Source organism: Rhipicephalus microplus, chromosome 5 (assembly GCF_043290135.1).
Source record: "Rhipicephalus microplus isolate Deutch F79 chromosome 5, USDA_Rmic, whole genome shotgun sequence".
NCBI lineage: Eukaryota > Metazoa > Arthropoda > Arachnida > Ixodida > Ixodidae > Rhipicephalus > Rhipicephalus microplus.
Window position 1 is genome coordinate 184500229 of NC_134704.1, and position 17273 is coordinate 184517501.

Genomic DNA, 17273 nt, shown 5'->3' on the forward strand with positions numbered 1-17273 from the left:
TTCTGATGCGCAATAATGATATCGTCACTGTCATTGATCCTATCATTGAAATAAGCTTGTTTGCAGATGACTGCGTGCTGTTCCATGACACCACTTCACCTTGCAATCAGCACCACCTTCACTCTGCTCTTGTTAACATTCCCTATAGTGTAACGCATGTGACATGAAACTCATAATTGATAAGACAGTCTGTCTTCGTTTCTCTCACCGAAAACCTCCCCTTCACTTTAAATACAGGCTAGGCTCAGTACCATTGCATGAGAAAACAGTATACAAGTACTTAGGCGTAACTCTTACTAAAACCTTTATTGTGTAGAATACACACATAAATTGAATTTGTTCTTCTGCATACCGCAAATTATATTCTTTAAGGCATAAGCTCAAACAGTCTCCTCCAGCTGAAATATTACGGGCTTATAACGCACTAATTAGGCTGAAACTCCAATATGCATGTGTAGTGTGGGACCCTTTTACTAAAACCAACCTTACTCACCTAGAGAATCAGCAAAAAAAAAAGCAGTCAGGTTTATTTATTTCAAGTTTTCTCCGTGTGACTCACCTAATGAACTAATACAGGCTAATAACATTCCATGCCTTGCACTGAGATGGAAAGCTGCCCTTTTATAATTTTGTTACCTCCTTTGAAATTGTAAACTAGCAATCAACCCCTCACCCTATCTTTCATCTTCTACATCAAGACTTATTCGCCACCATCATCCTTAATCTTTGACACCTTATTTTACGAGAACAGATTTATTCAAATTTTCTTTTTTCCCATGCACCACAACATACTGAAATGATTCATTGTAAGATTTCATCCCATTGGGAGCATTGCTAATTGTATTGGCTATATTTGTGTTTGCTTCGTTTTGTTGTTTTTTCTTCCCCCCCCCCTTGCTTGCACCTGTATAAGATCTGCAGTACCGAATAAAGAAAGAAAGAAAGAAAGAAGAAAAGAAACAAAAAGAGAGAGATAGAGCTTTTCTCAGGATTCTCTCGAATATTGAAAGTTTTGTTTAGTTTATGAGTCCCGTGCAATGCAAGCGTACTCCAACTACAGACGAATGAATGCTCCCGCCATGGCTCCTCGCCATGGCTATTACCAACGCTAACATTATCAGGTTTGTATGCCCGAACAGATGCTCGGCGCTACAACTTTTGTCGAGACGCTTAACCTTTTGTACATCATCCGGTAGTTTCAATGAAGTTGAACTATAACAAGACCTCGATAACTTTGCGCGTAATCTCTGCCCTTGTGAATACTTTCATGATCGGAAGGATCGTACAGACGAGAATAGATTGACTGGTGTTGACAAATCATGGTGTTCAAGTGAGCACAGGGACAAACACCTCGATATGTATATGACAGCTGTTCAAAGAGATATGAGAGCCTGTGAAAAAAATCGGTCATCTCAAAACAACCTATCAAAGTCGGAACGAAGAGACTCAATCAACTACAAAAAAATTGGCACATCCCACGTACAGTGGAAATCGATGCTTTAAGAAGCAGGAATAACATATCATTATATGTCACTTTAAAATCAGCACAACGTTACAAGTTGGAGGTAAATGATGCCGTACATGAGTTCCGTGTCATGCTTATCATGTATGGATGTGTAGTTTACCTTCGCCATCTATTCACGTCACGTGATACCCGATTTAGTATATGTGGAGCTAGCGAAACGGCCACGAGCACGAGCGTGGTATGTTGTCATGTTATTACATGCCACGCATGTCAGAATCATCAAGTTTGCACCAGTCATATGTTTCGTCATTCACTGACGTCACGTAACACAAAATTCAATATATGTCGAGCTAATCAAACGGCCGCGAACACATCGTGAAGGGCCCAATACACTCCAATGTAGCGTTGACGCACGCACGGGGGTTGCAGCGATGCTACGTTAGCAAAATGCGAGCACGGTATTCTGACGCCAGGTGCGACCAGCGTCCGTCGGCGCAGCCCGACGGCAAACGGCGCGAAAGGCGACATGCTGCATTTCGCGCTAATGCGTTACCCAAACAACACTGCGTCACCCTCTTTTCGTGACGGAGGGATGCCGGACGCGATGGAACGCGCACGCGTCAAAGCAACGCTGCGCGGCGTGTGCCTGCGAATATATGGCAGGACCGGCGCCTGGCGTGGAAGCGCCGGCGTGACGCAACGAAATAAACGCCGGCGAGCACGCGCACCGTGTCACGTCGAAATGTATTGGTGCCTTGACTGTGGAATGTAGTGATGTTCTCAGATGACATGCATCTCATGGATATCATGTTTGCACCAGTCACATACCTTCGTCATTCATTGGTGTCACGTATTACCAAATTCGGCATATGTGAAGCTAACGAAACGGCTGTGAGCGTATCATTAGTGTGGCATGAAGTAATTGAAAGTTTTAGTACTGTGGAATGGTGCTACGTACGCATCACGCAAGCGCCTAGCGTTACGTGGCCTCGTTTGCCACTAATCGGCTTTTAGTACGCCGTGGTACCCGCGTACGTAACGAACGTGAAGCGTGTTGCGTCATCTGGTAGATCAAAATAGAAGTACGTGCTGTTGACAGCCAATGTGAGCCAATGCAAGTGTTATAGCCAGATTATGGCCATATTTTAAGCTACAGAGCCGGTCTGTGCTTGCCTTCGATGCCGCCATTTTGCGAAACGAAGTCTCGCGCTGTCGCGAACTTGTTCGAGAGTGGCGCGATCACCTCATACGTACGCACGCACGCATCTCATGCGTGCGTACGTAGCGGCTGCGTACGTAACGCGATACGTGCGCGTTGCGGTCTGCGCATGCGCACTACGCAGAACGTGGCATCCTTACGTACGCAACGCCGTCACGTACGCAGCGTACGCAGTACTAAAACTCTCTAATGTTGTTACATAACACGCATGTCGTGATTATCTTGTTTGGATATGTCCTTTACCTACGTCGCCCCTTCGCGGCACGTAGTACCGAGTTTGGTACATGTGAAGCTAGCGAAATGGCTGCGAGCGCATCATGAGCATGGCATGTAGTCATGTTATTATATGATACCCATCAAATGTTAATCATGTTTGCAGCAGTACCATACCTTCGTCATCCATTTACGACCCGTAATACCAAATTTGGTATAGGTGAAGCTAGTGAAACGGCCGCCAGTGCATGGCATGAGCGTGGCATGTAGTCATGTTGTTACATGACACGCATCATATTATTATTGTGTTTCCACCAGCTACATACCGTCGTCATCCATTCATGTACTGTAATACCAAGTTTGGTATATGTGACGCTAGTGAAACGGCCACGAGTTCATCATGTGTGGCATGTAGTCATGTTGTTACATGACACGCATGTGATGATTTTCATGTTAGGTTCTGTCGCTTGTGTTCGCCATGCAAACATGCAATACCATACCAGTTTTTCAACATGTCATGTGAACGAAACCACTGCAGGAGCTGCAGGATCATGAAACGTAAATCATGACATTCATGACATGCATATGATAATTTTCATGTTATGACTAGTCAAATATGTTCTTAATACAGTCATGTTGTGCAATACCAAGTTTAGTATCAATACTAATATCGAAACGGCCAGGAAAGCTAAATGTCGGACGCGACGAGATAGATAGATAGATAGATAGATAGATAGATAGATAGACAGATACATAGATAGATAGATAGATAGATAGATAGATAGATAGATAGATAGATACGCTCAAAGTCGCCGAAGTTCGCTAAGAAAAGCTTCAGATTTCAAAACACTGAAATTACTCCAGGGCTTCTCTCGAGCCCCAGCGCTTCATAGGCTTGCCGCTTCTGGTGTGGCAAATGTTCATGTTGCTGTTGGCATCATAACACATCTGTGAAGGACTGGTTTTATAAAACATATGCGGCTGTTTAACTTATGTCTGTGCATGCACGTGTACATATATTCAAGACCAGTTCGTAGCGTTTCGCTCAATAAAAAAATAGAACACAGTCAATTTTGCATGCATGCTCTGGTTTCCCGCCTACACACCCGTCGACCACATGGAGGTCAATCTTAACGAGGTGGCGCACGACGTGGCTCGAGGTCTCACGTTCCGGGCAACGTCAGTGGTTGACCCCACCCGTACGGACTCTCTTGTGGAGGAGTGGGAGTGTCAGGATAGACTTACCAAATTCAACGACACACGCAACAATATAGACTTTAACGACGGGAATACTCCCCACCTCACCCCAAGCTCAACCGGGCCCAGTCCGATCGATGGCGGCAATTACAAACAGGCACCTACACTAAACCCCGCAATTATGAAACACATTTACCCCGACTTGTATGTGACCGATTCATCCAAGTATTGTAGTAATAATGATATGTAGGGTTTAGCGTCCCAACACCACGAAATGATTATGAGAGACGCCGTAGTGGAGGGCTCCGGAAATTTCGACCACCTGGGGTTCTTTAACGTGCTCCTAAATCTGAGCACGTGGGCCTACAACATTTCCGCCTCCATCGGAAATGCAGCCGCCGCAGCCGGGATACGAACCCGCGACCAGCGGGTCAGCAGCTGAGTACCTTCGCCACTAGACCACCATGGTGGGGCAGTATTGTAGTATTAGGGCCAGATTAGCGCATATGCTCTGGGAGTGTCCAGCACTAATTGGCAAAACGAGAGACGTGGCCTCTAATGAGGACCATCGGGAGCGTTGGCGGACAGCGCTGCTCAGCTCAGAACCAGATAATCAACACTGGACGATACAGTAGGCTAAAGGAGCTGCTGAGAGACATGATCTCTCAACCAGCTCCTAGGTGGGAACCCAGCCAGGTAACCTGCAGGAAGTGAATAAAGTTGTACCCTCACTCACTCACTCACTCACTCACTCACTCACTCACTCACAGTCACCTTCCATTCTCATGCTTCTGCGTAACATCGATTCCCAAGTTATGCAGTATTTGCCGAACTTTTTCAGTAAGATTTAGTGCTTGCAGGCAAAAAACGATAAAAAAAGAGTGTAACGCACTGATTGAGAAGACTAACCAGAAACAACACGAGAAAAGTTGCCGTCGATGACTACTTCACGCCAAACTGACTTTTTTTATGGTCCTGTTTGGCACCATAAACTTAACGATCACTCCATAGCTATTTACTGGCTGCTCGAACCTAACGCATTCAATAGCCATTTTTGTATTATCTGCAGGAAAAATCTGCTGCTTTCAAGCTGCTCTGTGAAGTCAGCCTATGCGCGCTCGCATTTTCACCACCTCAGCAGGGTGCACATGTAGGCGTCCCAGCCAAGCGTGATGTGCCTGCGAATCATGAAGTTGACAAGTTGCGTGCTTGTAACACGCCACCGCTCAACATTCATGCTACGTGCAACTTTTGAATTCTGATGCATATAGCACTGGTTCTCGTGTGAACTTGACAAAAACAGAGATCTGCCGCAAAGGGAATCTAAGCTGTTCATCTTATTCGCTATCTAAATCTAGAGGAGTGGTCATGCTCAGAGACTGTGGCACGGGTAGATGAGTGTGAGCGTCTTGTCCCAAGGTTGTATGAAAGGACAAAATGTCTACGAAAAAAAAAGTTATCTTGAAATTAGAAATTCACGTAACATTTTGATTATTTATGGAATTGATGAAAGTGAAACTGAGACGGTGGCGGCTCTGAAGGAAGCTGTTTTGAGAGATATCTTCTAAAATATAATAGGAATTGAAACTGAGAGGGTGGAGGCACTGGAGGAAGCTGTTTCGAGAGGTATCTTCGGAAATATAATAAGAATTTAAGTAAGGAGCCTTGAATGTGTTCACCACTTCGGCAGAAAGATAGCAAACCGCGTACAGTTATTATCCCCTTTTTTATTTCAATGAGAAAACGCAACTGCTAAAAAATGCAAGAAAACTAAAAAAAAACACCGAGTACTCGTTGTCAGAAGTCTATTCACTCAGAATTCAGAAAATAAGGAAGCAGCTCTGGTCGACCGGTAAAATAGCCACAGACCTGAGAATAAACCGCATCTCAAGTATGATAAGCTCGTTATCTATCAGGTGACGTACTTGTGTGACGATGAAATGAACCGAAGACGCAAGCTTGCCGACCCCGTATGGATTCAGATCGTGGCACTACACGAGGTTATAAAAATCACGTTGTGCATTGCAATGTTCTAACGACTGTGCGTCGGCAAAAAACTACGTGCGGGGCAAATTAAACTACAAACTGTGCAAGAAAACACTGTAAATAAACATCAAAATGACGGGCAAATGACACGTGTCATTTACGGTTACTTTGTTCGAGTGTGCAAACTGTCATGAATAAAACAGTAGAATTTCAAGTCCTCCCTTATGACCACGACGCACTGGTTACTCCGCTGACAGAGACCTGGTTGCACGCTGCAGTGACTGATAACGAAATAGTCCCCCCAACTTATAAAATACACAGATGTGACAGACAAACGCGAGGCGGTGGAGTAGCAATTGTAATGAAGGAAAGCATGAATGCGTCGGTTCTGTCAGCTATCTCAGAACATGAAAGCATCTTTTGTGAAATAATTTTTAAGGTAATTCAATTGTTGTCAGTGGTGTTTACCGCCCACCGACAGCAGTTCTTGGCTTTTTCGAACTATATGATTATGTACAGCACATCCGGGTAATAACGTAAAATGTATACTAGCTGGGGATTTTCATTTACCTAATATTGAGTGCTTATCAACGAAACAGGATGGTGTTAATGTTAGGCACTGCCGGAATCTCACTGATTTTGATATGTGGGGTTTAACGTCCCAAAACCACTATATGATTATGAGAGACGCCGTAGTGGAGGGCTCCGGAAATTTAGACCACCTGGGGTTCTTTAACGTGCACCTAAATCTGAGCACACGGGCCTACAAAATTTAATCTCACTGATTTTGCATTCTCATGTGGTCTCACTCAGATTGTTTCTACCCAGAGTCAGTGCTGTTTCAAATCAATTCTTGATTTACTGTTTATAAGTGCAAGTATCAGATGTGGCTCTGTTGTTGTACGAACGGACTCTCTGATCATGAGTCGGTATTTGGTACCTTCTCCATCCAGAAGCATTACAGCAGAAGTAAGGCAGTGATTGTTGCGAAAGAATTCAGCAAGGCCAATGTCGAGAGTGTCTTAGAATATTTAAAATTGGAGTTAGATAGTTTTAATGCTGATTAAAATGTGAATGAATTGTGGCTCAAGTTCAAAGAAATTTGTTTGCATGCTACGGCAATGTTTGTTCCTGAGAATATCAAGAACAAGGGTTACGAAACAGATAATACACACGAAAACAAAGCTTAGAAGACTGAGACGCTCATGCCGGCCACGGGACTGTACAATTACCACATTAGGCGCAGCACTGAGAACTGAAATTAAAAAAGCTATGTACACGTTCTTTACAAACACTTTAGTCAGTTTCCTCCAGGAAGCGCCCGGAAAATTTTGGAGGTATTTAGGCGACAACAAATTCGGTAGTATTTTTTTATTCATAGATGGTACACCATTCAGCAAGGCTAAAGCAGTATTGGATGAATTTACCCTATACTTCCAATTCATATACGCTTTGAAAGATAATAATGTTGTTAATGAGCCTGAAGGGTTTATTTCTTCTATGCAGGATCTTGTTCTCACAAAAAAGGTACTTTTAATTTTCCTCTTAATCTGGATGCTAAAAAAGCTGGTGGCCCAGATAACACCTCCAAGATCTTCTTGCGGCGTTACGCAGAGCGTATTTCACATTACTTGTTCATAATTTACAACGCTTCACAGTGTTCACTTTCCTTAGACAGGAGGGGTGCTGGTACTCTTCCTGTACACAAATCAGCTGATCACTTGCATGTGCCTAATTATCGCCCAATACCTTTGACTTCAAAAAGCTGTAAAATACTCAAACACATATTTGCTGATATTTGACCACATTCTGGAAAAAAATTGCTGTGATTCAATGCACAACATGGGTTTCGGCGTGGTCTGTCAATAGTGACGCAGTTACTAAGTGTGTGGCATGATTTTCTACTTGCGATTAACAACGGAGAACAGATAGATGTTGTATTTTTGACTACGCGAAGCCTTTCAACAAAGTTACTCATATTAAAACATTACATAAATTCGACTACATTGAAATAAATAGCATACTGACTCAGTTTATTCAGGCATATCTGGATGACAGGTGGAAATATGTACAGGTGAGTAAGTATGGCTCAGGGACCCTTCAGGTAACTTCAGACGTACCACAGGGGTCAGTTTTGGGCCCGATTTTATTCTTGATCTACATAAGCGATATTGTAGATGTAATACCCAGCGATGTCAAGATAAAGCTTTTTGCAGATAACTGCGTCCTTTACACCACGGTTGAATCTCGGGCTGATCAGACGTCACTCCAGAAAGCCCTCACTGAAGTTTCAGAGTGATGCCAGAAATATAACATGTTCCTAAACACTGATAAATGTTTAGTTCTCAGCATATGCAAAAAGAAAACCATTTTCTACCATTCTCACTCTGTAGACGGCATCACACTAAAAAAAACAGCGGTTGTTGAATATCTCGGACTTACAATCATACAATATTTGAACTGAAACCTTCACATTAATGCAATCTGCACCAAAGCTTTTAAATCATTTTGGTGTATTCGACGCAAGCTTGCAAAATCACCATTTACGTCAAACTAGCCGCATACAAAGCACTTATCCGGCCGTGCCTGGAGTATGCCTCATATATATAAGACCCTTGCAGACAAAAGAAAGTTGTTAAACTTGAGAGAATTCAAAGATCCGCTGTTCGATTTATCTGTACCAACTACAAAAGCACCGAAAGTGTGACTGATATGATGGAATTCATTGTTCTAGTTGCACTTAGAGCTAGACATGCTGAAAGCAGATCAAATACTCGTATTTGACATTCAATATTTTAATACGAATCAACAATCATCATTATATTAGGCACCACACAGTGCGCACAAGTAATCGGTTTCATAACGGGAAATTGATACAGAAATACAGCTGTTCAAACAATACATTCAAGTATTCCTTTTTTTGACAACCATGAGCACCTGAAACAAACTACCTGAGGAAGTTGTGAATAGTCCCAATGAAGTTTTTATAACGAAACCGAGAAAAATATCTGCAGAAACGTTTCCTTACATCGTTGTATTTGAATTGTATACTATTGCATGTGTAGATTTTTTGTTTACGGTTGTTTAATTTCTTGTTGATGCATTCTTTTGGTGAAACTTTATTTGTGTTCACTCCTGTTTGGAGTCATGTGACTCTGCAATATTTCTAAATAACTTGCGGCCTGGAAACTAATGCGAACGAAGTTTGCTCGCTTCATTTAGGCAATAGAATCTTTGAGGAAAGATCAGCGTTCTGCTGATATTGACGCTACCAAGTGATTATACAGTGACCAGTCCACACGTGCTGCTTCCGGCCCATGGCAAGACCCCGACCACTTCCTCTGCACAGACGGTCGAAACCGCTCATAGTCATCATCTTAGCGGTGCTTCTATCACCTACTGGAGCGCCCTCAAGCCTCTTGCCTATAAGAAACCGCGTTAGCTACCAGCCAGTGGAATTTGCGGCCAGGCAACTGATGCTAACGAAGTCTGCTCGCTTCTTTTAGGTGAGTTTGAGTCTTGTAACCGACTTAACCTTAAGTTTTTTGGTCGCAATTCACACCGAGTGATTACTGTGTAAATAGACATGGGTATTGATATTTGCACATACCGTGTTCGAATTGGTTGTTTCGTAGAATTAAGTAGACACGTTTAAACACATTCATTTGTGTGGCTCCGGACGAGAACAATCTGCCGTTTTTTGGGGTGCGGGTAGTAGGCTTTTTGTTGTCCTGTTCTGCCTGTTGCATCTCATAGTTCGTGCTGGAGATGTTGAGACTAACCCAGTGCCGGATAAGATACATCAGCTACTAACGTTCCTGAAGGAGTTCGCGTCTTCAAACGAGAAATTTCAAAGGGATGTAACAGGTAGGCTGAAGGAAATGCAAGCAGGCATCACAGATGTAAAAAGACTAATATCCAGTCTAGAAAGAATACCCAAAAATATAGACATTCTTCGGGAAGGTGTTGCTGCGCTAGATGATATAAAAGTTGACCTCAAGAGCTCCAACCTGCCGGCACATCGCCCCGTTTTTGAGGAAGTCAAAACTCGTCTCCAAAATACTGGCTCAAGACAGTTTGAACAAGCTAGTATTGTAGTTAACAATCTAAGTAACCAGCTGAGGTGAAATAATGCGATATATAAAGGAGTGCCTGAACAAGGAGGTGAAAAATGGGATGCTACGTAAAAACTTATAAGCGAGTTCGTTTTGCGTAACCTTGGCCTTAACATTGGTGAAATTGAACGTGCACACACAATAGCTCAACAGACACCCAGTAAGAATCGTCCAATCCATAAGAAATTTTTGAACTTGAAGGACAAGAGCACCATCTTGCAAAGTGCGTCAAAACTTAAAACTTTTGCATCTCCGTCCGTTTGGATAGAAGATTTCTCACCACGAATTCAACTTATTATGAAAAGGCTTCGGGACTTCGCACATGCTGAACGTAAACCTAACTAAGAGTACAGATTGCGGTTCGATAAACTGTTCTTGGGAAACAAACTGTATACCTATAATAACCCGAACGATACGATAGTCCCACTTTCGAGGTGGGACGCACCTGCGTCAACTATGCGACCCAAACAGCATTGTAGAAGCAGAACCTTATCTTTGATTGTGTCGAACTTCAGAAGCATTTTTTTAGAAACAGGGCCACTTGTGTTGTTTTCTCGAGGGCTGCTCTGCCGACATCGTACTTGGGACAGAGACATGGCTGTCCCCGGATGGGGCTAACTTTGAGCTATCACTGTCGAATAATTTCCTAGTCTTTAGAAAAGATAGAACGGCCTCTCGGGGTGGTGGTGTGTTAGTTGCTGTAAAAAACAGCTTCAACTCACACATAGCTGAAACAAAAACTAACATTGAAATTTTATGGGTCGCACTACAATCGTCATTTGTAATCTGTGCTGTCGGAGTATGTTACCGTTCGTCAAAATTGCCAGCCAACTTCAATGAAAAACTGAATGATTCGCTCAGCCTCATACAGTGCACTTATCCCCAGTCCCCTATTTTTCGGCAGGTGCTTTTAATCACCCAGGCATAAACTGGCGGACGTGTACACCCGAAGCTAGCGCAGGAAGGTCTGACCGTCAGGAATTTCTTCATGTACTAGCCTTATTCAATTTGACACAAATGGTTGTACTGACGACTCGCGGTGATGCTATTTTAGACCTTGTATTGACTACTGAGCCAGATCATGTACTTGTGAATGTTTTAGACAATATCAGTGTTCACAACGTGCGTCATTGTGAATATACTTTAGAGAACAAAAAGCCAGAAAAGCCAAAGAAAACAATCTACATGTACACGCGCACTAATGTTCATACGATTACAAATCAACTGTCGTCTTTTTCTTTGGAATTTTCGCGCACCTTGTCCCTGCGCACAACTAATGAAAACTGGTATCTCCTACAGACGCAGCTAACTGAACTAAAAGAAAAGTATATCCTTAAAATTGAAGTGACCACGTCAACCCAGAGCGCTTGGTTCAACTTACATGTCAAACGCAGCATAAATAAAAAAACGACTTTACTCGAAAGACAAACAGTCAAGATTCGATAGTGATTCGGAGCGTTACCGTGAACAATGCAAGATATGTAAGACAGAAATCGAAGCAGTCAAAGACAAATTCTTCAACAATAATATAACAACGCTCTTAAGAGAAAATACAAAAAAAATTTGGAAGGTAATCAACCCCAAATCATCTTCGTCATCACAAGTGTCTAGTTCCAAGGGTGGTGTACTTCTTCCAAGGTCATGTGTTGCAATGGAACTAAAATAATTGTTTGGTTCAGTATTCACAGAAGAAAATTCCATTCCATTTGACGTCAACTTCACGACTCTAGACTCGGTCATGAATGATTTAAGATCGCGGGTTCGAATCCCGGCTGAGGCGGCTGCATTTCTGATGGAGGCGGAAATGTTGCAGGCCCGTGTGCTCAGATATGGGTGCACGTTAAAAAGCCCCAGGTGGTCGAAATTTCTGGAGCCCTCCACCACGGCGTCTCTCATAATCATATGGTGGTTTTGGGACGTTAAAGCCCACAAATCATGAACGATTTAAATATTTCACACCAAGGTATTGAACAAGCTATTGAAAGGCTCTCAAACAATTCGGCAGCCGGCCCGGACGGCATCTGCACCAAAATGCTAAAAATAACTAAGCCTGTTATTCCCCACATTCTAGCTTCTTTTTTTCAGCATTCTATTGATAGTAGTAGCGTACCAGAAGCCTGGAAAATTGTCCACATCACTTCTATCTTTAAATAAGGTGACCGCTCTATCCTCAGTAACTATAGACCAATTTCACTAACGAGCATATCATTTAAACTTTTAGAGCACTATATATCATCTGCAGTTATGACATATTTAACCACGAACAAGTTCTTACCAAGTCAGCATGGTTTCCAGCGTGGCCTTTCATGCGAAACTCAACTATTCGAAATAATAACCGATATTAACGAAGCGATACATAATAAAACAGATGTTTATGCTCTCTTTATAGATTTTGCCAAAGCCTTCGACAAGGTCTTCCATAACCGCCTAAATATGAAACTGAGTGCCCTCAACATCAACCCTAATATTTGTAAATGGGTTGCTAATTTCCTGACCGATCGCTATCAGTCTGTCTTTGTTAATAATACCTTGTATTCATTAGTAAAGGTGAAATTAGGTGTTCCGCAAGGTACTAAGCTAGGGCCAATCCTATACCTAATTTACAATAATAATATAGGTAACCAACTGTCATCCGCAATCAGACTTTTTGCAGATGATTGTGTAATATACAGACAAATAACTAGTCATATCGATTTTAGTGCGCTGCAGTCTGGCATTATCCAAATCACCCGATGGCGCTACCAGTGGAAAATGGAAATTAATGTTTCAAAAATGAAGTGCATTCAATTTACAAGATCCACGAAACCTGAGCTGCATTCTTACATGATAAACAATAGGCTAGTGGAAAATGTGACCACAATAAAATACTTAGGAGTTCATCTTGCACACAACCGCTCATGGAATGCCCATGTCGAGGCAATAGCCAGTAAGGCTTTAAGAGCTCTAGTATTCATTAAACGAAATTCACACTCCGCCAACTAATCCACCACACTTCTCGCATAGCCGACACTAGTTCGCTCGAAAATGGAATACGCCGCCCTTATTTAGAATCCAAACCAGCAATACTTGAGGCCATTCAAAACAAAGCAGCTCGCTGTTTTCACAGGAAAATATTCTCGGCTATAACCGCTATTAAAACGTCGTTGAAATTACCTAACTCGAAATACGTAGGCTTATCGCACTGCTGTCTCATTTCCACAAGCTTTATTTCAGTGAGTCATCTTTCTTATATTCACAGATTAAACCAGCTCATCGCATTTTTCCACGTGCGGATCATGCTTACAAAATACAATCCATGTTTGCCCATACTGTCACCCTTCGTAACTCCTCATTCTTTCTTGCGATTTATCAATGGAATAAACTACCAAGTGATGTTGTAACTGTGCGTAATCGCCACAAGTTTGTTAGCAGATTAATGGAGATGTGGAATGTAGAACCATCACACTTTGTGGCTTCCTTTCGTTTAGTCTAGTGGCAATATTACATCAGTTATCGCACACCTCGTTTCATGCCATACTGAGTGCTACATTGCATGACTATGTCTTCTTCGGTGCGAAATTCGTTCCTGCATTTACCTTTTTAATATTTTTTTCGTGTTCTGTCTAAATATTTCAGTTTTGCACCTAACCCTGCTGTATTTTAACTACCCCCTATGTAATGCCCAAATTGGCCCTTAGGGTATATATGAATAAATAAATAAAATATTTCATTATTCCTACACAATAAAATATTGTTACAGAAACATATACACACAGAGGGTCCCATAGTCGAAGACGGCAGCAGTACCCTCTGTTAGTAATAAATAGCACGAAGTTTAAAAAGAAAAAAAAAAACGTGTGAGCAGGTAAACAGCAACAAAAAAGGTAATACAACAGTTATTGTACAAAGATAAATACATAAATAGAACACAGCGGCAAAGTGCAATAACTGAAGAAAAAAAAAACTAACAAAACTAATCGTCACACAAGTGTTGCATTGTCATGGTCGCAAGCAACAACCTGTAGGAATCGCAATATACTTTATTGCCTAATTTTACATTTGCAAACGGAAACGTCTAATAGAATATCTGAATTGATGAAAAGATGTTTCGATAGGCAGGTGCACATCATTCGACAGTTTTATGGCGGTGAATATGGAGGTTATTTTGCCGTAGTTAGTATGTACAACTGGCAAAATGAAGTTAGTGTTGTGTGCAAAACAGGTAATATTTTCACTAGTAAGGTAACTGGAATCAATAAACTCGCATGAGAGCTGTTTATTAAGCTGTTTATAAAACATAATAGTGATATGATAGCTAAACAAACTTGACATATGGAATATGTTGTGGTCACGAAGTAATGGAGACGCATAAGTAATGAAGTAATTAGTGACTGATGGCTGCTGTTCGATCCACCTCACGGCAGCCCTGATCTCGAACGAAGAACTGCAACATTAGTACTTCAGAGTATCTGCAGGTACCGTAACAGCTCAGTAACTGAAGAGTACAAATGCTACGCTTTAGGTCACTTCGAATACTTAATGAACCTAGTAATCATTAAAATGAATTTTTTTCTGCTCCTTCATCCCGACTTCATTCTGCAGTTAGTCGTACGCAATTATTAGAGTTGCGATGCTCACTAACTCGTTGTCGTTTGCGATAATTGCGTATAAAATGCTACATTTCTTTAATTGTACCAAGCGGAATAAGCTGCATTTCTGCTCCATTAGACCTCGTCAAGCAGCATTTTCACGGCATTTGCTGAAAGATACTGTATTCTGTTTCTCAAGATCCCTCTCTCCCACACATGCAGAAAAATACGAGCGTGCACGCTTCCGCTGGTCACGACGCGCACGCGTCAAATTCAGGCGCTCGCGATAGAGATCACCGAGCGAGCCACGACAGCGCCGCCGCTACGATCCTCCGTCGGCGGGACGAGCGAAATGCGGCACGACCACTCCCTTTTGTTTCGCGGCCCCTACAAACGCATGTCATGGAGTGAATGTTTATGTTACTCTACGCGCACAGCTGCAAAAGCGCCCCGGTATGATCGCAAGCTGCGACCTGGAAAACAAAGTGGCTCACCACAGTCTTCTGGCGTGCGATACCGCCAACGCACTGCTGCGCCTCGGCGGCCTGCTTCGTGCAGCGGGTGCCGGAGGCGGTAATCTGCTCGAAACGTCCGTGCACGTCGTTGGTGTGCAACACTGTCGCCGTGAAGTCGGTTGTGGCGAGCCCTGGCAGGAGGAGGCATGCCAATAGGACATACATGGCTCGCGTGTCCGCCGACTCTCGAGAAACGGAGAAACCGGGCAGCGGCGTGAACGGGCCTTGAGGAGAGGCGAGGGAGCACGCGATAACGGAATGCGAGCTGCCGCCACTGCAGCGCTTGCCCTCACTGCCGCGCCGACGACACGGGCACCTGTTTGGATGATTTCCTGGCCCGTGTTTGTGCGCGCGCACTGGGTACTTCCCAGCCCTTCTCCCGACCTTCAGCGCACTTCAAACTGCGTTGCGAGACACTGGGTATGTCATCACTGCAGTAATTGCGCGTCCCAAGCGGAAGTCGCTCGTTTTTTTAGTGTCAGCGCCCGAGGACGGAATCCCCCGGTATCTCGCTGGCGATTACGCTTTGTATGCACGAAATACTAAGGCAGAAAGTTTGTGGCAACACCTTCATTGTCTGTATTACGTGTGAACTGCACGATGGCGTAGACCATATCTCAGAAAAAAAAAAAGAGCTGAAACTCTGTATTGTACATATACCGCACGAAAGTGAGTGCCAAGACCGTTGACCTCGAATGCCGAATCTCGAAGTAGAGAAGACACATTTATTGCTGTTCGCGTGGTTAGCGGCACTAACAAGCAGAGCGAGCGTTTTCACTTCTCTGCTTAGAGATGAAAGCCTAGCTGCGTTCATAAATATACATTGTCCTTACTTTAATTGCTTATTTATTTACAACTTTTCCAACATGTTTTTTCGAAGTTTTTTCGGGGTCAATCAGGCCAGAAGCGGTTAAAAAAACACACTTGAGAATGCCTCAGGGCCCACATACATTGCAGCACTCTGGGAATAGAAGCTTTCAACAAATATACTGTAGTTATAGCCGGTGCGAAGTTATAGCCGGTACTTAAATTTCTGTACATCTTAAATCTCTTTTCAGGACACGAATATGGTCACAGGCAAGCTACACGATTGGTTTGGGAGTGCTGGCCCACCTTGTTGATCAGAGGCGCAAAATCCATAAGCTCATGCTAAGTATGAGGCTGTTTTGCGATTGTGCATGGGCCTAAGGTGCATCTCTTTGATCCACATTCATGACACTTTTTAATAGTTTCCATACCGCATTCGATACCAGAGACACAAATTTGTTTGCTTTGAACATAACTTTGCTGGTTTGATTTTTGCTCTAACATTTTATTATAATGGTCACTGGCGCACATGTAGCAAGATGAATGCAGACGGGTCTATTACTCTCGAAAAAGTTCACAGTAACCTTAACTTCTCCTATAATTACAAAAAAGTGTCATTCGCCTGTCAGAATGCATGGTGCCATTCCCAGATTGCTATATTCACCGATTCTCCAACGCGACAAGCCGTTGGTGAATTTCTTGTTCGAAAGAATTACTTTCACTCACACGCCACACAGAGCTTGGAATAAGCCTTATCAAAACAACTATCATTCATAGCTAGATGAAAACAAACTAATATATATATATAAATATATATATATATATATTGAATGAACTTGCAGATAGCACATTTGAAAAGGAAATCGTATTTACTAACGTTTCAGCCGTGGCACGGCCTTCGTCAGAGTAACTCTGACGAAGGCCGTGCCACGGCTGAAACGTTAGTAAATACGATTTCCTTTTCAAATGTGCTATCTGCAAGTTCATTCAATATAGAAAATACCCGGACCTGTCGTGCCTTCCCTTCAATTTATATATATATATATATATATATATATATATATATATATATATATATATATACATATATAAAACAATGAAGTGCTAACATAGGACCCGGAAGTAAAAGTTCAAAAAAATCAAGCACGTAGGAAAAATTGTTTTGTAAAGGACTGACGTTTCGGCCGC

General features: G+C 42.6%; 1 protein-coding gene across 2 annotated transcripts in view; it reads right to left on the reverse strand.

Annotated features, from left to right (window-relative positions):
* The window catches only part of LOC119174065 (protein 5NUC), a 442987-nt gene extending 427386 nt beyond the window's left edge, over positions 1-15601 (reverse strand). Inside the window, exon 1 of one of the 2 annotated variants that reach the window (XM_075896283.1) lies at positions 15258-15601. In XM_075896283.1, coding sequence (XP_075752398.1) covers positions 15258-15443 — 186 coding nt within the window. In that variant the 5' untranslated portion in view covers positions 15444-15601. The remainder of the gene's footprint in view (positions 1-15257) is intronic. The other variant, XM_037424851.2, reaches the window with a different exon arrangement.
* Positions 15602-17273: the final 1672 nt, after the last annotated feature.